A 21997-nucleotide genomic window follows, 5' to 3' on the forward strand; every position below is an offset into this window, starting at 1 on the left:
TAGGAAAGGCTTATGTTAGAAAAAGATGACATAAGTGTGACTTGGTGCCTGAGAAACAATGATGTTGGCACCAATTCTGACTACATTGAGAAGATTTCCATAGCTGGAGTCAAGTCCAAGCATACCACAACCCCTCGCAGCACGAGAGCCCCCTGGAAAGCCTGTCAAGAGTAATCGCTCCAGTCCAGTTACACTGCTCCCCCCTCTCTCTCGATCTCTGTGAGTGTGAGTATGAGTGTGAGTGTAAGAGAGAGGCAGAGAGAGGAAGGAAGCAGATTGACTGGAGAGATGAGCAGCAGAATGGATCATAAAAAGGAACAAACTTCCCCTGGCTTCAGGTACGCAGATGCAGTTATACATCTTTTTATTGGAGTGGTATTCGACTTAGTTTTTCTTCCTAACCAGGCAGGCTAGCTTTTGCATATCTGAAGGCTAAGCTCTCTTTCTACGCTGCCTCTCCCAGCACACAAACAGTCCCTAGCCTCAGTCATAGCAAGATGGTGATTTATAATATTATGCATTCTATGTTCTGTTCTTGTGAAGGATTGGTTCTCGGGGATTTTTGTGTACTGGGAGAGGCATATGGCAGTCCTCAAACTTTATGCTCCTATCTTTCAAATGGTAAGTTTGCTACTATATCTGGCTGAGTCCTGCAGACCTTTCCTTTTTAATCCCTTTTCTGCTTTCATCATTGTTCTCTTTTTTTTAACAGTCACTATCGTGTATCTTTCCAGCTTTGTCAGGCAAATCAATCCCTTAACTCATATTTACAGCAAACTTCCAAAAACTTTAAGAGTCCCATTCAGTAGTCGATGGTAAAGGTGCAACAATCTCTGCAGCAGTCCAGAATTAGGTATAGGACCTTCTACATTGGAGCAGAAAAATCCAAACTTAACTGAAAATGGGAAGAGAGAACTGGTAGTTGTGGGAGAGAAATTATCAGGAGGGACTGATTCTGAAATGGGTGATAGCAAGGTAAAGTTTTATCTAGAAAAAAAGGCAAGCATTTGAATGTGAAGGGAAAAGGCATCCATTATCCCAGAGAGTAGGAGACAGAAGAAAAAACTGGGCTGGGCTGAGCAAAAGGCAACATCTGGAACATATGTTACTTTTCTCCACCTTACAGACTCCAGGCAGTCAAACAGTGTCCATCTTTAGTAAACAAGGGGTGGAGGAAGATAGCATCTTCTGCGTGTTGTCTTTGAAATGTACACATATGGGTTTCCCAGTGCACCTGTGCAGCTTTCGGAACCTTCTAGAAGCTCCAACCGCCGTTTTTAGTCCGACTTCACCCCCCGCCGGCTGTTTCCCCAGTTCACTTTGCAGCCCAGTTGGCCCCAAATTCAACGCATCTATTACTTCGCTCCCCCCAACTGGGCACCCCTTATATCTTGACAGGCTCTCATCCTACCTTAAGAAGTGGCACCAGATTACATCGGATGCTTGGATGCTGAGCACTGTGGAGAAAGGCTATGCCATAGAATTCCTTTCTCCCCCACCCGTTGGACGCATTTGCGTCACACCTCATTCACAAATACTACTTGAGGGGGTGTCTTCCTTGCTCAACAAGGGAGTAATTTCGCAAGAAGGGAGACTTCGCGAGAATGGCCAGGCCGAAGTAGGCCTTCCACATTCGCCAAGGAGGGAGGCTGCGGTGGGGACCATCTCTTCCCTCCTTGGCAAACGCGGAAGGCCTTCACTTGGGAGGTAGGTGATGGTTCCCGCCACAGCCTCCCTCCTTGGCGAATGCGGAAGTCCTACTTCAGCCTGGCTATTCTCGCGAAGTCTCGCGAGGTCTCACGAGGATTCGTGAGACTTCGCGAGAAAACCAGGCCGAAGTAGGCCTTCCGCATTTGCCAAGGAGGGAGGTTGTGGCGGAGACCATTGCCTCCCTCCTTGGCAAATGCGGAAGGCCTTCACCTGGGAGGGGGGCGATGGTCCCCGCCGCAGCCTCCCTCCTTGGCAAATGCGGAAGGCCTACTTCGGCCTGGCTATTCTCGCGAGGACTCGCGAGACTTCACGAGAATAGCTAGGCCGCAGTAGGCCTTCCCTGTTTGCCGAGGGTGGAGGCGGCGGCGGGACCATCGCCTCCCTCCTGGGAGGGAGGTGATGGTCTCGCCGCCGCCACCACCCTCGGCAAACGGGGAAGGCCTACTGCGGCCTAGCTATTCTCGTGAGGTCTTGTGAGTCCTCGCAAGACCTCGTGCGAATAGCTAGGCCCCAGATAGGCCTTCCGCATTCGCCGAGGAGGGAGGAGGCGGCGGCAGCGGGGACCATCGCCTCCCTCCTCAGCGAAGGCCTCATTTGAGGCCTAGCTCTTCACTGAGGAGGGAGGCGATGGTCGCCGCCGCCGCCTCCCTCCTCAGTAAATTTACGAGGGGGCCCTGTCGAGGCCTCGACAGCGCCCCCCCCCCCCTTGACGTGCGCCCAAAGCGGCCGCTTCAACAGCCTCCACGTTGGACCGGCCCTGGTGCCAGGACATTGGGTTGCCCGCTTTTTTCCCTAACCCGTCTTCCCCCTTGGAGGTAGCCCTCCACTCCCTGGACATTAAGAGGGCACTACTGTTCTACATTCACAGAACTGCCCCCAACAGAGTCACCGAGACTCTTCCTCAAGTATAGGAAGGATACCCTAGGGCTGCCTGTGTCTTCCCAGCTATTGGTCTCATGGATCACCTCTACTATCTGCCTCGCCTACCAACTGGCGGGCAAGACCTGCCATCTCATGTGGCTGCACACTCCACCAGGGTACTGTCTACCTCCCAGACCTTTTAACAGGGCGTTCTGCTTGATGACATCTGCAAAACGGCCATCTGGTCATCATTGTCGACCTTTGTGTCCCATTACAAGTTGGATATCCAGGTGAAGAAGGATGTTGCCTTCGGCAGGGCCGTTCTGTTTTTCTACATAGCATGATCCGCCTCCAAGGTCAGTACATTCCTAGTCACCCATATGTGCGCATTTCACAGACCACAAGCAGAAGAAGTATAGGTTGCTTACCTGTAACCGTATTTCTTCAAGTGTTGGTCTGTGAATTTTGCACAGCCCTGCCCATCCTCCCTGCTGATGTCATGCCTCAGTTCCTCTGATACTGTCTGCGGTGGAGAACTGAGGTGTAGCCCTGCCACAGGGCAAATATACTTCATGGGGAGAGTAGGCAGGGCTTCCGCCAAAATAATAACTTTATTTATACCCAGCCACCATCTCCCCGTGGAGACTCGGGGCGGTTCACAATGTTACAAAAGTAACAGCGCAAATACATTAACAATACACACAGTTTAAAACACAAGAAGATGATAAAACAAGTTAAAACAAAGATTTAAACAACAATAATAATATCAATAGTAATAATATCAAACAACCACCAATGCAATTCAGTCAACTTCAAAGGTGGGGGGACTATAGCAGCAATATAAGACAAAATCATTAGATTAAAATATCCCAGTGAAAGGAACCTAATAACATTCAGAATAGAATTATAATTATAATGAGGCTGGTCATCCAATGGCTGTCTCTCCAAATGTTGCATTTAGAGCTAGAAGGTTCCAAAAGCTGCACAGACACACTGGGAAATGCCATATGTGCAAATTTCACAGATCAACACTTGAAGAAATACAGTTACAGGTAAGCAACCTATACATTTCTATCTTCCTTTCCTCCATATCTATGTTTTCAGGATAATTTCAATCCACTTTTATCCCACTTTCTTAGACTCCTTATCACTCATGCTACAGAATATTGTTTCTGTCCTTCTTCACAGCAGATAACTGGAAGAGGAGCAATGCATGCACGAAATGCAAGAAGCATTTGGGAGACAATGGGGACCGTCCAGGACCCAAACAAACCTACAGAGACGATGGAGATTATGCCAGAGACAGGCCTTTCAAATGCAATGGATGTGGACAGTGTTTTACTCAAAATGAGGCACTTGTGCTTCACAAGACACTCCATTCTGGGAAAAGCCAACTTAAATGGAAAGAATCAGGAAATTGTGTAGATGGATATAAATTGCCACATCTGAGCCAACAAGAAATTTTTGAAGGAACTGAGGTTTTCATAAGCCGGGAGTGTGGGAAATCTTTTGTCCAGAGTTCACACTTGGTGAAACATGAGAGATTTCACACAGGACAGAAACCAGACAGACGCCAGGAGTGTGGGCAATGTTTTGCTTCCAGTTCAGAATTGCTGAGGCACAAAAGACTCCACACAGGAGAGAAGCCATTCCAATGTCAGGAGTGTGGGGAATGTTTTGTTTACAGTTCACAATTTGCAAGCCACAGCAGGATCCACACAGGAGAGAAGCCATATCAATGCCAGGAGTGTTGGAAATGTTTTGCTCGCAGTTCAAACTTGGTGAGCCACAGAAGACTCCACACAGGAGAGAAGCCATACCAATGCCAGGAGTGTGGGAAGTGTTTTGTTGACAGTTCAGCCTTGGCAAGCCACAAAAGAGTCCACACAGGAGAGAAGCCATACCAATGCCAAGAGTGTGGGAAATGTTTTGCTTACAGTTCAGATTTGGTGAGACACAAAAGACTCCACACAGGAGAGAAGCCATACCAATGCCAGGAGTGTGGGAAATGTTTTACTAATAGTTCACACTTGTTGAGGCACAAAAGAGTCCACACAGGAGAGAAGCCATACCAATGCCAACAGTGTGGGAAATGTTTTGCTCGCAGTTCAGACTTGGTGAGCCACAAAAGACTCCACACAGGAGAGAAGCCATACCAGTGCCAGGAGTGTGGGAAATGTTTTGCTCGCAGTTCAAAATTACTGAGCCACAAAAGATTCCACACAGGTGAGAAGCCGTACAAATGCCAGGAGTGTGGGAAATGTTTTGTTGACAGTTCAGCCTTGGCAAGCCACAAAAGAGTCCACTCAGGAGAGAAGCCATTCCAATGCCAGGAATGTGGGAAGTGTTTTGTTTACAGTTCAGAATTGGTGAGGCACAAAAGACTCCACACAGGAGAGAAGCCATACCAGTGCCAGGAGTGTGAGAAATGTTTTGCTTCCCGTTCAGACTTGGTGAAACACAAAAGACTCCACACAGGAGAGAAGCCATACCAATGCCAGAAGTGTGGAAAGTGTTTTGTTTCCAGTTCAGAATTGGTGAGGCACAAAAGACTCCACACAGGAGAGAAGCCATACCAATGCCAGGAGTGTGGGAAATGTTTTGGTCGCAGTGAACACTTGGTGAGCCACAAAAGACTCCACACAGGAGAAAAACCATATCAGTGCCAGGAATGTGGGAAATCTTTTGTTGACAGTTCAGCCTTGGTGAGGCACAAAAGACTCCACACATGAAAGAAGCATGGGATACCAATGCCAGGAGTGTGGGAAACGTTTTGCTTGCAGTTCAGACTCGGTGAACCACAAATGATTCCACACAGGAGGGAAGCCATGCCAATGCCAGGTGTGTGGGAAATATGATCTACGGCCGCCAACATTGCATCTGCAAGGAACCACCCATGGGAGCTGTTCCGGATGGTCAAGTGACTCCTTCAGCACAATTCTCAGGTGGACCCCCCTGGCTGCCCAGCAGTTCAGGGTGAAGAATTTGTAAGGTTCTTTGCAGATAAAGTATCTTGGATCCGTTCCGACTTGGATGCCACTATTGATACAATCTTTCTGGATGTAAACCACTTTTCAGATTTTGTTGGATTTATCTCAACTTGTTCAGTCTGAAAATGTGGACAGGATCCTGGGAGAAGAGAGGCCCACCACGTGCATTCTAGACCCTTGCCCTTCTTGGCTTATCGTACAGTCGAGGCGGCGTGGGGGGGGGGGGGTGTTAGTTGACTCGGTGAAGAGGGTGACTAATGCTTCCCTTAAGCAAGGCATCTTCCCATCTGGACTAAAAATGGCAGTGATGAGCCCATTGCTGAAGAAACCATCACTTGACTCCCCTTTTTGGGCAAGGTTCTGGAGCAAGTGGTGGTCTTGCAACTCCGGGGATTTCTGGATGACATGGATTATCTGGATCCATTTCAGTCCGGCCATGGAACAGAGACAGCTTTGGTCATCTTGGTAGATGATCTACGTAGAGAACTTGACGGGGAGTGTGTCCCTGTTGGTTCTCTTGGACTTCTCAAGGATCTCGCTTGTCATGTTTTTATAAGCTACTGTTCTACATATATACATTTTTGTACTGTGTTTTATATAATGTTGTGGCACTCTGGGTCCCGTTTAGGGAGAAAAGCGGGATATAAATAAAGATTATACATTACATCATTATAATGAATGATATATCATTCATACCTTTTGAACTATAGCAGACTACATACAGGAGAGAAATCATCCAAGAGCTGTGACAAAACTAATAAAATGAGTTATCACTTATTGTGATGGTGAACTGGCTGGAATTGGTTTTTGCCCTGCTGTACAATATAATCCAGCAAAAATTTTAAATTGTGTATTTTATTATGATATTGTTATTTTTAGTTTGCTATGTTTTTTGATATTGTTGGTTATATATTATGGTGGGGGGGTATTTGTTTTGGGCTTGTATTGTGACTTATTTTCTGTAAGCCTCCTCAAGTCCTGTTTGGAGAAGGGATGGGATATAAATAAAGGTTATTATTGTTGTTGTTGTTACTATTATTATTTGCAACAGGGAAATCACAGGTTATGGACATGTTAGTGCTGTAGACTATACATTCAACATGTATAGACAATTCTCTTAGTTTCAAACTCTTTTCAGGTTTTCTGTTTTTTTTTTTTACTTGGGTCTGTTTTGGAGAACCCTTTTGTTTTCTGGACATGTATATAATCTGATTTCAAACAGGACTGTTTGAGAAATTTCATCTAAGATTTGGTAGATTCTCTTTCCTTGTTTTTTGAATCCCTAAGTTGAGATCCTCTTCTCTGGAGCAGCAGAAGGCAAGCTCCCTGTGACAATCCTTCCGTTGGTTAAATACGATTTTCATGTCACTAATTTTAAAAAGAAAATACATGTAATTCTATCGATTGTTCCTTAGTTTCAAGTTCCTTTACCACCATGGTTGCAAATTTCCAGTTTGCAAATGTTTTTCAGCTGGGATTCCACAGGGCTTGTGTTGTGATTTTACAAATTAATCACCAAAACGTCATGTTTTACAACAAATGGAAAGAAAAACCAGTTCAGTACACAATAACATTATGTATTGAAAACATTGACTACTAAAAAATTGACTACAAATAAAATTAGAATTGCATAAAATGAACTTACGGTAACAACACTGTTGGAAGTTAAATCCGTATAAAGTTCAATCCTGTGAAGAAGGCATGCATAGATCGGTGGCAGGAGGGGTCTGCGACTTGTTTTGGAGCATCACCGCAGTTGTGTTGTTGCTGAGCGTGTTGCTGTTTTTCTGGGCATCAACATAACAACAACAACAACAACAACTTTATTCTTATATCTCGCTACCATCTCCCCGAAGGGTGGCTCACATGGGGACGAGCCCAACAATAACATAGGTTAAAACACAATACATGAATTAAAACAAGATAAACAAAATAAATATAAAACAGCATAAAACATATAAAGCAGAGCAATTACTTAAAACCTGGCCACAAGTACAGCGTATGCAGAGGGTGACTAGTGCAGGACTCTTAAGTAGGGTTCATGGGAAGTACAGGGACGATCAAGGATAAGGGAAAAGAGGAATGGTCTCATCAAGACTCTGGAAATCTAAAAAGGTGAGGAGCAGAGACAAAGTGCAATGAGAAATTGTAAACAAATGCGGCTATTCACTCAAATATGCACCAGAATGTCCATGGAAGACGGACAAGGAAGGTGCCAGTCTGATCTCCCTGGGGAGAGAGTTCCAGAGTTGAGGGGCCACCACTGAGAAGGCCCTCTCCCCCGTCCCCACCAGTTTCACTTGGGACGGAGGTGGGAGCAAGAGAAGAACTTCCCCGAAGGTCTTAAGGCCCGTGTGGGTTCATAGGGGTGGGGTTGATCACAGAGATAAGCAACATGCTGTTTGGTTTTTTTAGGTCGCAGCGCGCAGGCACCTGGCACATGGAGAGGCCCGCTGCATGTTGCTGAGAAACAGCTGTTTTTCTAGGCAGCAAGGCAAAACGGGCCTCTCCATGTGCTGGGTGCTTGCCAGGAGGGAAATGTCTGCGCTGGCCACATCTTGCCCTTCCCGGCAGGCACCCGGCTCTTGGAGAGGCCCACTGCGCGTTGCTGCCTAGAAAACGCTGTTTCTCAGCAACGTGCAGTGGGCTTCTCCAAGCGCAAGGCACCCACTGGAAAGGTGAGATGTGGCCGGCACAGACTTTTCCCTCCCTGCGAGCATCCAGCACTTGGAGAGGATAATACATTGGATAATGTGGAATGTTGGATAAACGGGGGTCAGATAATGGAGACTCTACTGTACTTATTCCACTCCTTTGTAGTAATCATGCACAAGACTGAAATGTGAACATCAGTGACACCCTTCTAACAAACCTCTGAATTCAGATTCCCCTGCCTTAGCAGAAGGGTGCTTTGGAGAGAAGCTATTGTAGCAGGGGATTTCTCAAAGGCCATCTGCAATGAAGAGCCTGCTTGTGTTGGGTGCTTTTGTTGTATCTCCCACCCAAGTCTGTGCTCCTCCTCCCTGGGAAAAGGGAGCCCTGGGACTTGGCCCAGGGCTGAGACAGTCTCTTTCTGTTGTGGATGGAGGCCCTGCTCTGCTCTGCTCCCTGGACTGATTGGTTACCATTAATGTTCAGTGGGGTTGGGGAGCAATGGATTGACAGGGAGAGAATACATCTAACTAACTCCAATCAATACAGCAATTTTCTTCCATGTCTATATCTGTGGCCTCATCTTTAGTCCTTTGGTTCCAGGGCTTTTGAGAGATGCTCTTTCCCCCTCATTCCAGTGTAATGCTGGGCAGGGAAGGGGTTTTTTTTTTTTGAGAAACTGCAAGTCGCTTCTGGAGTGAGAGAATTGGCTGTCTACAAGGACGTTACCCGGGGACGCCTGGATGTTTTGATGTTTTTACCATCCTTGAGGGAGGCTTCTCTCATGTCCCCGCATGGAGCTGGAGCTGATAGAGGGAGCTCTCCCCGAGTGGGATTCGAACCTGGCAGCTTGCAGATCAGCAGCCCAACCTTCAAGTCACGAGGCTTTACCCCACTCCTCCACTAGGGCCTCCTAAGGACGGAAGGGTTAAGGGGATAGAGTTTGGTTCCTAGAGAGGCAGCAAGGAAGTGGGCCTCCTTAGATCCGCCTTTCCTGTCCCTCTAGGAACCAAACTCCCTCCCCTTAACCCTTTCTGGCTCGACTGGGAGAGCGATCTTTCCCCTTTGGCCTCTTCTTCCTCCTCCTCCTCCTTCCGGTGAGTCTTGTTCCCAGACCTTCTCCAAAGGGCCGAAGAGGGACTGAGGCCACAACACCTGGAGGAGGGACGAAGTTGGCCCAGGCCTGTTTCCCTCACAGGTTGGCCTTCTAACACACACTGACCGAGAACAAGGAAAAACAACCACTTTCTCAACTCTCCTCCTTCCAAGGAGATGGAGCATGGCCTGGAGCCACGTGCGCCATCGAGAAAAGGGTGCCTGATGCAGGTGGGATTTGGGGTCACCACAACAGACTGCCAGGCTGTCACTTCTCCATCAGGGAGATCCTTCTGAGGAGAGAGAGGCTGACAGGCAGGTCGAGGGCCAATGGCTTTCCCCTCACAACCCCCTCCCCTGCCTGCCTGGGTCCTTTTCCCCCCTTAAGTTTTGATTACGCTTTACAAAGGAAAAGATGTTTTCCACACAAAGAAAAAGGAGAACAAAGAAGGGGACGAGGGTTGCAGAGCTCTGATTAGTAGATTAGAACTAAATAAGTGTCTTCTGTGTCACCAATGAAGGGGATAAAGGGGGAAAAAAGCCTTATACAGTAGAGTCTCACTTATCCAACACTCGCTTACCCAACGTTCTGGATTATCCAACGCATTTTTGTAGTCAGTGTTTTCAAAACATCGTAATATTTGGGTGCTAAATTCATAAATACAGTAATTACTACATAGCATTACTGCGCATTGAACTACCTTTTCTGCCAAATTTGTTGTCTAACATGATGTTTTGGTGCTTAATTTGTAAAATCATAACCTAATTTGATGTTTAATAGGCTTTTCCTTAATCCCTCCTTATTATCCAACATATTCACTTATCCAACGTTCTGCCGGCCCGTTTATGTTGGATAAGTGAGACTCTACTGTATTTGGAATAATTACAATAGAGTCTTGCCTATCCAACCATTGCTTATCCAACATTATGTATTACCCAAGTTTGCCTTTTAGTAGTCAATTTTTCTGTAGTCTATGTTTTCAATACATTGTGATGTTTTGGTGCTAAATTCATAAATACAGTAATTACTACATAACGTTACTCTGTATTGAACTGCTTTTCCTTTCCATTTGCTGTAAAACATGATGTTTTGTTGCTTAATTTGTAAAATCATTACGTAATTTGATGTTTAATAGGCTTTTCCTTAATCCCTCCTTATTATCCAACATTTTTGCTTATCCAACGTTCTGCTGGCCCCTTTATGTTGGGTAAGTGAAGGTTGGATAGGTGAGACTCTATTGTAATTATTCCAAATATAAGGCTCCTCTTACCTCCCCATCCTCTTCCTTTTCTTTGTATTATGTCCAAATGTTCTCTGCAACAAAAAAGAACACACTCTTGTCAGCAAAACTAGTAGTCCTGGCTTCCCATGCTTTCCATTCTCATTTCCGTCCTATTTTCCAGTTCTTTACATGTATTTTATGTAACTATTGCCAGATGGATCTAAAAATTCAATTCCAAATTGCTAGTAAATTAGTATTCTGTGGGTGAGAATTCACTATGTTACATTGTTATTTTTCTTCTTTTATTTAAATGCTACACAAACATGTATTGGTATGTATATGTGAGTCGTTCTAAAATATCTAAATAATAAGGCTTGCAACCATTTATATTCTAAATAAAGTGTACTGATAGGTCAATTATTTAAAGTCTTTAAAGTCTTTTGAATATAGAGGTTATAAATAGTACAAAATGTATCAATATACTATTAGCACTATTTTAGTCAACACTTCCAATGTGGCCATCTTTCTTTGGTTCTTTATAAATTCAATCTTTTGTGTACGTCAGGAGCAACTTGAGAAACTGCAAGTCACTTCTGGTGTGAGAGAATTGGGCGTCTGCAAAGACATTGCCCAGGGAATGCTCAGATGTTTTGATGTTTTTACCATCCTTGTAGCCCCCGGTGGCATAGTGGATTAAAGCCTTGTGACTTGAAGGTTGGGTTGCTGATCTGAAGCTGCCAGGTTCGAATCCCACCCGGGGAGAGCGCAGATGAGCTCCCTCTATCAGCTCCAGCTCCATTTGGGGACATGAGAGAAGCCTCCCACAAGAATGGTAAAAACATCAAAACATCCGGGCAATGTCCCCTGGGCAACGTCCTTGCCGCAGCCAATTCTCTCACACCAGAAGCAACTTTTGCTTCTCAAGTTGCTCCTGACACACACAAAAAAATCCTTGTGGGAGACTTCTCTCATGGGAAGCTGACAGAGGGAGCTCATCCGCACTCTCCCGGACTCAAACCAGCACCCTTGAGGTCAGCAACCCAACCTTCAATTTAGCAGTCCTGCCAGCACAAGGGTTTAATCCATTGTGCCACCAGGGGCTCCATTCTTCTTGAAGTTTCTGTGTATTTGTTTGTTGTGCATCTAAAGTTAATTTGTCTATTTTGGCCATTTCAAAAACTTTTGTAATCCAATTTTCTGGTGTTTCCATAGTTTTGCGTATTCAGTTTTTGCTTCTGTGTCATATAAAGATTGATTTTTTTCCTTGATGTTTCAATGTCTGTTTGTCTAATAATCCCAGTAGAAAAAGTTATGCTTTTAAGTGGGATTTTGTTTGCTCGTATAGGTTCCATGTCTCTATGGATTTTTATCCAGAATTCTTTAGCTTTTGAACAAGTCCACCACAAATGTTAGAAAGTTACTTGTTTCTTTTTCATTCCCAACATATGTTGGATGTTTTTTTATATCTTTGAGAGTTTTTCTAGAGTTATGTAGATCTTTTTGCATCTTTTTCCATACTTTTTCCCAGTTGTTCTTAAATGATTCAGTTTCTGTTTGTCATCTGGATTTCCAAATGTTTTACTTTTGTTGTTATATTGATTTTTGTCTCTTGGTTCTTTACAAAAAAAGTTATGAATCATGGAGCATCAGCTGAAGGAATCATGGGGGGATAGTGTGGGTTGGGACTGAATGGGAGCTCAATGGAAGGCCAGGTGGGTCTGGAGGCTGGTGAAGCAGAGACCCAAGTGAAAGGAGTTCCCAGCATTATCTGGCTCTGAAATAAATAAAGGGCTTGTGTTTTTTTACTGTCCAATAAAAAGCATCCAAAACCTGCTGTCTAATTCTGCTTTTCTTTTACAGAGGAAATGTGATTGTTGGCTGAAAATTTTGGAATAGAGCCTGTTCAGTTGAGATAAGAGGGAGGAAGAGCATCTTGGATGCAATTTGCCTCTTCATCAAACAGTGGTTCTGACATGGAGAGACCCAGCTCACCTGGACCTGAAGCAGGCAGGGTCCCTGGGAGCAGTGGGAAATTCTGGGAAAGACCTACGGAGACGTTCCTGAATGCATACATACAGCACCAGAGCTTCAGGCAGTCGTTCTACCGAGAGAGTGAGGGACCCAGAGACGTTTGCAGCTGCCTCCATGATATTTGCCGCCAGTGGCTGAAGCCAGAGCAACACACCAAGGTTGAGATGCTGGACCTGGTGATCCTGGAACAGTTCCTGAGCCTCTTGCCCCCAGAGATGGGGAGCTGGGTCCAAGAGTGTGGGGCAGAGACATGTTCCCAGGCGGTGGCCCTGGCGGAAGGCTTCCTCCTGAGTCAGGCAGAGGACAAGAGGCAGGAAGAACAGGTGAGAGCATTTCCTCTTGGTTTCACTAACCTTGGGACTGATAGATTAAATGTACATCCTGCCTTTCTTCCAAGATGGGAATGATGTGAGGGATAAACTAAACCCTTCCCCCTCTGCCTCTTTTCCCACCTGCTCTGCCCCTCCTGGTGTCAACTCTATGTCCACTGTAAGCTCAGTTGCATCTCAATCTCCAGATATAACATTGAAAATGATGGGAGGTGGAATATGGCCAATCCCAGAATGCAGTTTCTGAACATTTGGAATATAGTCCTGTTCTAATCTTTCTCCATCCTACTTCTGAAATTCTTTGTGCTCTTTCAGACCCAAATAAACTGTACTGAGGTCCAGCCTGATGTCCCTGCATCAGAGAAATCTCCATCAGACACCGCCCAGAGCTTCCAGCAGAAAGAGTTCAAGCAGGAAGATGGGACTACAGCCTTGGAGGGTAGGAATGGACTGTTCTGGGAGTTCTGGTGTTTTACCATTTCTATAATCCCTTCAGGAGGATTATAGAACATCCACAATCGGTTTGATCTTGAGAAGATGCACATGCAGGATCATTTGGCCATGAGAAGAGTATATAGATATGGAATGGATAAAAAGTGGCAAAGCCAATGTACATATTGTACAGAAAAGCTGAGCTCATAGATGAAGTAAAAGTTATAATGGAAATTGTGGTATGGGTATGGGGTGGGGGGAGAAAAGAAAAGATGAACAGAACTAAGATACATTAGATAAATGAGTGAATAATATAGAAAGGAGGAAGAGTGAGAAATAGGAAGAGGGTGGGGAAATGTCATAGATAAATGACATGTATGGAATAAATGTACAAAAGCTACTCATAATAATAATAATAATAATAATAATAATAATAATAAATCTGTAAAAAGGAAATGAGTATATAGGTAGACATTCAGTTGCAAAAGGTGTAATTTCAGTGTGATTTGCAGTGTTCTTTCTGGCAATCCTTCTACATTTGCATAGTGTTGGGTGGGACTGAAGTATCAGCCATATGGTATGTTCCCAGGTGAAACCTGAAGCTAGGATAAGCAATGAAACTGAGCTGGAAGACAAATAGACAGCAAAAAAAACAAAGAATACCTTTAGTCAATTGAAATACCAAGCCCTGTACAACTTGTTCACAGCACTGAATGAGATAAAATGTCATAAACTTCAAAACTTTACATAATCCTGGTCTGGGGAATGCTCCTGTGTTCTTAGGGTCATTTCCTCATAGGTTCCTTTTTAGGACTGTCATTTTAAGCTCTGAGACATGTTTATGTGATCAGCTTTCTACCCCTTGCTCTCTCCCCCAGGGGCTGGAATGATGTTGTTGCCGAATCCTCAGTCGTTTCTTCCCCTTTGTGATGGAGTGGAACTGAATCAGGTAAGCGGAAGGATTCCTGGGAGAGGAGGACTGGAGCTGCCTTGGTGTCCTTTGTTCCAGGCTTAATCATCAAACATAAGTTTAAACAAACAAGATTTAATCAGAGTTTCTTAAAAGTGAAATACTGAAGCCATAATTGCAAACAGTGCAAACAAGGAGGAAAAAGAGAAATATAAAAAATACCAGAATTGATGTTCAAAGAACTTCCAACTGAGCTAAGATTTAAAAGGAAAGTGTACAAGAAATGGAAAAGGGAGGGGGAATCACAAAAAAATTCAAAAGACTAACAGTATAAGTAGGGAAAAGGTCTGACAAGTTAAAGCAGAAAATAATCTCAGGCTGACCTCAAGCCGTCCTTGAACACTTGGATTCTGAAGGCTTCATTCAATTCAGGGAGCTGTGAGGCCAGTCTTCTGAACTCCAAGGCAATGTCCTGAATGGAACGGGAGCCTTGCTTCAGGCTTATCAGTTTTGCCCTGGCTCTGTCCTTGCGCAGCGGGTCCTCAAAGCGGGATCTTAGAGCCACCATGAAGGCATCCAAGTTGTTGAGCTCTGGGGCACATATGTCATACAGAGCCAGGAGCCATTCAGAGGCTGCCCCCCACAGCTGGTCAGCCACATGTTGGACCTTGTCCATTTCATCTGTGAAAGAGCCTTCCCACTTGGTCATGAAGGTAGCCACTCTTGTCGCAATGAATGGCAATTTTGTCTGGGTCCCCATCAAAGTTGGCTTGCAGCTTCCTCTTCCCTCTGTAGTGCTGAGCCCTGCCCCCCCCTCTTCCTCACTCCTCTGCCTATGGAGGGAAGGGGCTGCTGCAGAAAGGCCGGGGAGATTACCTGAGGAGAAGAAGCAGCAGTTGGAAGACTGGAGCTCTGTGTAGCACCTCTGGCCAAGCTGGTGTGACCCTCCAGCGAATGGTCATGGTTGGGGGGTAGCTGCATTCAAGGTAGTGTGAGATTCTGCCATCTCTCCTCCTTCGGAGCTTGCTTCTTCCCCCAAAATATCTTCAAGTTGGTTCTCTCTCTGTCTCCTCCCTCCATGTTGGTGTAGGCAAAAGCTAGAGAGAGTAAAGGGATTCCGAACAAATTGTAAGGCTTCTCAGCTCCAGCTGTGTTGCTGTGGGTTTGTCTTCTTCGGAAGAATACACCAAGACACACAATGAGTGAAGATACCATATGGCTTTATTGTTCGGAATATAAGAATCTGCTCTACTGCTCATCTATATAAGCCTAGCTACCATGTTATAAATCACTCTTAGAGATCTGGCACCTATGGGTTGCCCATTCACACATTCCAGAGACCCTTTCTCCCCACCTCAGGGAAATTGAGTTTTATGACTGGTTCATATGTCCTGTCCTCCCTTTTGGCCCATGGCCATGTGTTCTGTGTCAGCGCTCAGGGTCCGGAGATGGCATGAGATGGGGATCATGACATGGTTCTATGGTGGTGTCAGTAGAAGAAGGAAAAGCGAGCAAACAGTAGGGTTTCTGCCTGGAGTAGGTGGTGAAATGCTAACAGGGGATAGGGAAAAGTTAAAACATTGCCTCAGTCTTCTCCCAAAAGGGAATCAGTATTCTACTTGAGCAAGATGGAGCAGATGAGGTAATAGGGGAAATGCAACCGAAAATAGGTAAAGATGTAGTCCAGGAATACATGGCCACTCTAAATGAATTCAAGTCTCCAGGGCCACATGAACTGCATCCAAGAATCCTGAAGGAACTAGCAGAAGAAATTTCAGAACCACTTGCAATAATATTTGAGAATTCTTGGAGAACGGGAGAAATCCCAGCAGACTGGAGGAGGCAAAGGCTGTCTCTATACCAACAATTACCATCTAGTCAGTTTGACCTGAATAACAGGAAAGATTTTGGAGCAGATCATTGGAAGGTCGTCTGGAATCACTTAGGAAAAAAAATGCTGTAATCACTAAAGGGCAACATGGGGTTTCTCAAAAACAAGTCAAGCCAGACTAATCTGTATTTTAATAGAGTTACAAGCTTGGTAAATGAAACAAAAGCAGTGGATGTAGCACATTTCAATTTCAGTAAGACCTTTTGGAAAGGCCTCCCATGGTTTTACAAACAATTAGTAAAAAGTGCTCTAGATAATACTACTGTTAGGTGGATTTGTAATTGGTTGAGCGACAAAGGGTGCTCACCAATAGTTCCCCTTCATTCTGGAAAGAAGTGACCGGTGGAGTGCCACAGTGTTGTGTCCTGGGCCTAGTACTGTTCAACATGTATATCATATTTTCAGATGACACCAAAGTAGCAGGGATAGCTAATACTCTAGAACAGTGGTTCTCAACCTCTGGGTCCTCAGATGTTTTGGCCTTCAACTCCCAGAAATCCTAACAACTGGTAAACTGGCTTGGATTTCTAGAGTTGTAGGCCAATACTACTACTACTACTACTACTACTACTACTACTAGATAAACAAATAAACAGCTCAAGGGGAGGTCACAGGGGCTTACATGTCTTTACACCAACGCTCAGAGCATGGGAAATAAGCAAGACGAACTCCAACTCTTAGCACAGCACCACACATACGATGTCATAGGCAACACTGAAACCTGGTGGGATGACTCCCATCACTGGAATGTAGCCATTGAGGGCTATAACCTCTTTCACAGAAATAGAACAAAAGGGAGAGGAGGGGGAGTAGCTTTATATGTCAAAAACAGTTACGTTGCAGAAGAAATGCAAGACTGTAATCCGGGAAACCACCTTGAAAGCATCTGGATAAGAATCAAGGGAACCGGGACTCAAAAAGATCTTGTGGTGGGTGTCTACTACAGACCTCTGAGTCAGGATGAAGGACTTGATGAAGCCTTCTGTCAACAGCTGACCAAACAGGCACAAAGAAGAGATCTAGTAGTCATGGGCGATTTCAATTATTCCGATATCTGCTGGAAAACAAACTCAGCCAAGAGTACAAAGTCCAACAAATTCCTCACTTGCCTTGCAGACAATTTTATGGTCCAGAAGGTAGAAGAGGCAACAAGAGGACCAGCAACTCTTGATCTAATCTTAACAAATGTGGAAGACCTGATCAATACAGTTGAAGTGGTTGGATCCTTAGGGGCAAGTGACCATGTGCTCCTGGAGTTTACAATACAAAGGAATGCTGAAACTAAGACAAGTCAAACACGCATTCTCGACCTTAAGAGAGCTGACTTCCAAAAAATGAAGGAATTACTGAGCGGCATTCCATGGACGCCAATATTAAAAAACAAGGGAGTTAAGGATGGATGGGAGTTTTTCAAAAGTGAAATACTCAAGGCGCAAATGCAAACAGTGCCAACAAAGAAGAAAAATAAGACAAGTGCAAAGAAGCCAGAATGGATGTCCAAAGAACTTCTAACTGAGCTAAAGCTCAAAAGTGACATGCACAAGAAGTGGAAAAGGGGAGAAATCACCAAAGAAGAATTCAAACATATAGCCAACACCTGTAGGGAAAAGGTTCGCAAGGCTAAAGCGCAAAATGAGCTCAGGCTTGCCAGGGACATAAAAAACAACAAAAAAGGCTTTTTTGCTTACGTTGGTAGAAAAAGGAAGAAAAAGGAGGCGATAGGGCCTCTGCAAGGAGAAGATGGGGTGATGGCGACAGGGGACAGGGAAAAGGCAGAACTGCTCAATGCCTTCTTTGCCTCGGTCTTCTCACAAAAAGAAAGCCATCTTCAACCTCAGCAACATGGAATGGACGAAGGATTGGGGGAAATCCAACCTCAAATAGGGAAACAAGTTGTCCAGGAACACCTGGCCTCTCTAAACGAATTCAAGTCCCCAGGGCCAGATCAGCTACATCCAAGAGTATTGAAGGAATTAGCGGAAGTTATTTCAGAACCATTAGCAATTATCTTCGAGAGTTCTTGGAGAACGGGAGAAGTCCCAGCAGATTGGAGGAGGGCGAATGTGGTCCCTATCTTCAAGAAGGGAAAAAAGAACGACCCAAACAATTACCGTCCGGTCAGCCTCACATCGATACCAGGCAAGATTCTGGAAAAGATCATTAAGGAAGTGCTCTGCAAATACTTAGAAACAAGTGCGGTCATTGCTAATAGTCAACACGGATTTACCAAAAACAAGTCATGCCAGACTAATCTGATCTCTTTTTTCGATAGAGTTACGAGTTGGGTCGATACAGGGAATGCTGTGGATGTAGCGTACCTGGATTTCAGTAAGGCCTTCAACAAAGTCCCCCACGACCTTCTGGCAAATAAACTAGTAAAATGTGGGCTAGACAAAACTACGGTTAGGTGGATCTGCAATTGGCTAAGCGAACGAACCCAAAGGGTGCTCACCAATGCGTCGTCTTCATCATGGAAAGAAGTGACAAGTGGAGTGCCGCAGGGCTCCGTCCTGGGCCCGGTTCTGTTCAACATCTTTATTAACGACTTAGACGAAGGGTTAGAAGGCACGATCATCAAGTTTGCAGACGACACAAAACTGGGAGGGATAGCTAACACTCCAGAAGACAGGAGCAGAATTCAAAACGATCTTGACAGACTAGAGAGATGGGCCGAAAATAACAAAATGAAGTTCAACAGGGACAAATGCAAGATACTTCATTTCGGCAGAAAAAATGGAAATCAAAGATACAGAATGGGGGACGCCTGGCTTGACAGCAGTGTGTGCGAAAAAGACCTTGGAGTCCTCGTGGACAACAAGTTAAACATGAGCCAACAATGTAATGCAGCAGCTAAAAAAGCCGATGGGATTCTGGCCTGCATCAATAGGGGTATAGTGTCTAGATCCAGGGAAGTCATGCTCCCCCTCTATTCTGCCTTGGTCAGACCACACCTGGAATACTGCGTCCAATTCTGGGCACCACAGTTGAAGGGAGATGTTGACAAGCTGGAAAGCGTCCAGAGGAGGGCGACTAAAATGAATAAGGGTCTGGATAACAAGCCCTATGAGGAGCGGCTTAAAGAGCTGGGCATGTTTAGCCTGCAGAAGAGAAGGCTGAGAGGAGACATGATAGCCATGTACAAATACGTGAAGGGAAGTCAAAGGGAGGAGGGAGCAAGCTTGTTTTCTGCTGCCCTGCAGACTAGGACACGGAACAATGGCTTCAAACTACAGGAAAGGAGATTCCACCTGAACATCAGGAAGAACTTCCTCACTGTGAGAGCTGTTCGACAGTGGAACTCTCTCCCCCAGACTGTGGTGGAGGCTCCTTCCTTGGAGGCTTTTAAGCAGAGGCTGGATGGCCATCTGTCGGGGGTGCTTTGAATGCGATTTCCTGCTTCTTGGCAGGGGGTTGGACTGGATGGCCCATGTGGTCTCTTCCAACTCTACTATTCTATGATTCTACTACTACTACTACTACTACTACTACTACTACTACTAATAATAATAATAATACCTTAATTGTATACCACCCTATCTCCTTGAGAGACTCAGAGCAGTTTCCAATACAATAGGGAACATATAAGTTAAAATAACATATAATTATAGAAAAATAGATATCTAAGACTTATAGTCATATAACAAGGATTTAAAACCAATGACAAAACTTCATCAAAATCCAGACATAGTGATCAGGATTCAGCATTGAAGTGTTATAAAGTGCTAGGTGTGTCAGATGCTACAGTACAGGGTGGGTAGGGGGTTGGTGAAGTGCTAAGGATGAGCATAGCCAGCAGGCCTAAGGGGGCTCTACTCGAAGATCTGATACCACCAGGTTTTCAGATCCTTACAAAACGAGCTAAAGTAGGGGCTTGTCTGATCTCTCTGGGAAGGGCATCCCAGAGCCAAGGAGCCACCACCGAGAAGGCCCTCTTCCTTGTTCCTACCAACCGTGCTTGTGATGGCGGTGGGAGCGAGAGGAGGGCCTCCCTGGAAGATCTTGAAGCACGTGCTGGTTCGTAGGGGGAGATATCACGGAGACAGACTGGGCCCGAGTCATATAGGGCTTTATAGATCATCACCTGCACCTTGATTTGGGACCAGCAGCTTATCGACAGCCAATGGAGCTGTTTTATTAGAGGTGTTGTGTGCTCCTTGTAATTAACTTCAGTTTGGAGCCTGGCTGCCGATCTCTGAACCAGCTGGAGTTTCTGGCCTGTCTTCAAGGGCAGCCCCATGTAGAGAGCATTACAGTAATCCAATCTGGATGTAACCAGGGCGTGGACCAACGTGGCCAAGTCAGACTTCTCGAGATATGGTTACAGCTGGTGCACAAGTCTTAATTGTGCAAAAGCCCTCCTGGCTACTGCCGATACCTGAGCATCAAGTGTCAGCGATGAATCCAGGAGGACCCCCACGCTGCGGAACTGTGCCCTCAAGGGGAATGTAACCCTGTCAAGCACAGGTTACCATCCAGTATCCAGTATCCAGTAATAGAGTTGGGTGTCCTCCACATAGAGATGGCACCAAACTCCAAAACTCCAGATGACCTCACCCATGTCAAAGACCAGGGGTTCGAGCAGGCATGCCCCAGCTTCACCAACTGGGTACGATCCTCCAGGAAGGAGCAGAGCCACTGCAAGGCAATGCCCCCAAGGCCATTCCCGAAATCCGTCCCAGAAGCTTATCATGGTCGATGGTATTGAAAGCCGCTGAGATATCCAGGGGAACCAATAGGGACACACTCCCCCTGTCTAGCTCTCTGCGGAGGTCATCCACCAAGGCGACCAGAGCCGTCTCCGTACCATAGCCAGGCCTAAAACCGGACTGTGGCGGGTCTAGATAATCAGTCACCTGGGGACCCACAGGTTGAGAACCACTAGAATACAGGATCAGAATTCAAAATGGCCTTAACATGTTTGAAAGCTGGGCCAAAACTAACCAAAGTTTCAACAAGAATGTAATGAAGCAGCTTAAAAGACTATGGGATTTTGGGCTGCATCCAAAGGTGTCAAAATTAAGGGAAGTCATGGTGACCTTCTTTATGCTTTGGTGAGACCTCACCTGGATAACATTGTGTCCAGTTTAGAGCAGCACAATGAAAGCTATAACATGTCCAGATTCCATTTCTGATTCTACATATCAATTGAGAAATGGTTCTGACTGTGACCAACCGGACGTCTCTACAAAACTTACAACAGTGGCATGGAGGCCTTGGACCTTTCTCTTTCAGACACCCAACAGGAATGTAAATCTACTTTAAAGATTTTCTTGTAATTATTTTTCTTGATAGCCCTTATGTGTGAAGGAAATGTTTTCTTTTTCCACCAGGGCCCAATAGCCTTTGAGGACGTGGCTGTCCATTTCTCCCTGGAGGAGTGGGTTCTTCTGAACCCTGATCAGAAAGCCCTGCACGTGCAGATCATGGAGGAGATTCATGGGATTGTGGACTCTCTTGGTAAGGTTGCCACAATGATAGAGATTTCTGTTTCAAAATGCAGTATTATCCTAAATCATCACAGTCACTGAGGGTCCTTAAGGCAGGGCTAATGTTAGAAATATATGACATCAGAGTAGTAGTAGTAGTAGTAGTAGTAGTAGTAATAGTAGTAATAGTAATAATAATAATCCAGACTGACAAAGTTCTGGAACACAACACACCAGACATCACAGTTATGGAAAAGGAAAAGGTTTGGATCATTGATGTTGCCATCCCAGGTGACTGTCTCATTGACGAAAAACAACAGGAAAAACTCTGCCGCTATTAGGACGTCAAGATTGAACTTCAAGGACTCTGGCAGAAACCAGTGCAGGTGGTCCCGGTGGTGATGGGCACACTGGGTGCTGTGCCAAAAGATCTCAGCCGGCATTTGG

General features: G+C 45.2%; 2 protein-coding genes and 1 pseudogene across 2 annotated transcripts in view; 2 read left to right on the forward strand and 1 right to left on the reverse strand.

The window, feature by feature from the left end:
• Nucleotides 1-6583, forward strand: part of LOC107982289 (zinc finger protein 208-like) — a 50533-nt pseudogene extending 43950 nt beyond the window's left edge.
• LOC103280228 (zinc finger protein 420) overlaps nt 1-21997 on the reverse strand; it is a 412323-nt gene that overhangs the window by 166632 nt on the left and 223694 nt on the right. The gene's annotated exons all lie outside the window — the stretch shown is intronic.
• The window catches only part of LOC100567159 (zinc finger protein 721), a 41142-nt gene continuing 28468 nt past the window's right edge, over nt 9324-21997 (forward strand). Inside the window, 5 exon segments of the mRNA XM_062973523.1 lie at nt 9324-9539; nt 12392-12885; nt 13207-13330; nt 14202-14272; nt 21455-21581. Of these exon segments, the coding sequence (XP_062829593.1) occupies nt 12469-12885; nt 13207-13330; nt 14202-14272; nt 21455-21581 (739 nt within the window). The 5' untranslated portion in view covers nt 9324-9539; nt 12392-12468.

This window comes from Anolis carolinensis, chromosome 2 (genome assembly GCF_035594765.1).
Source record: "Anolis carolinensis isolate JA03-04 chromosome 2, rAnoCar3.1.pri, whole genome shotgun sequence".
NCBI lineage: Eukaryota > Metazoa > Chordata > Lepidosauria > Squamata > Dactyloidae > Anolis > Anolis carolinensis.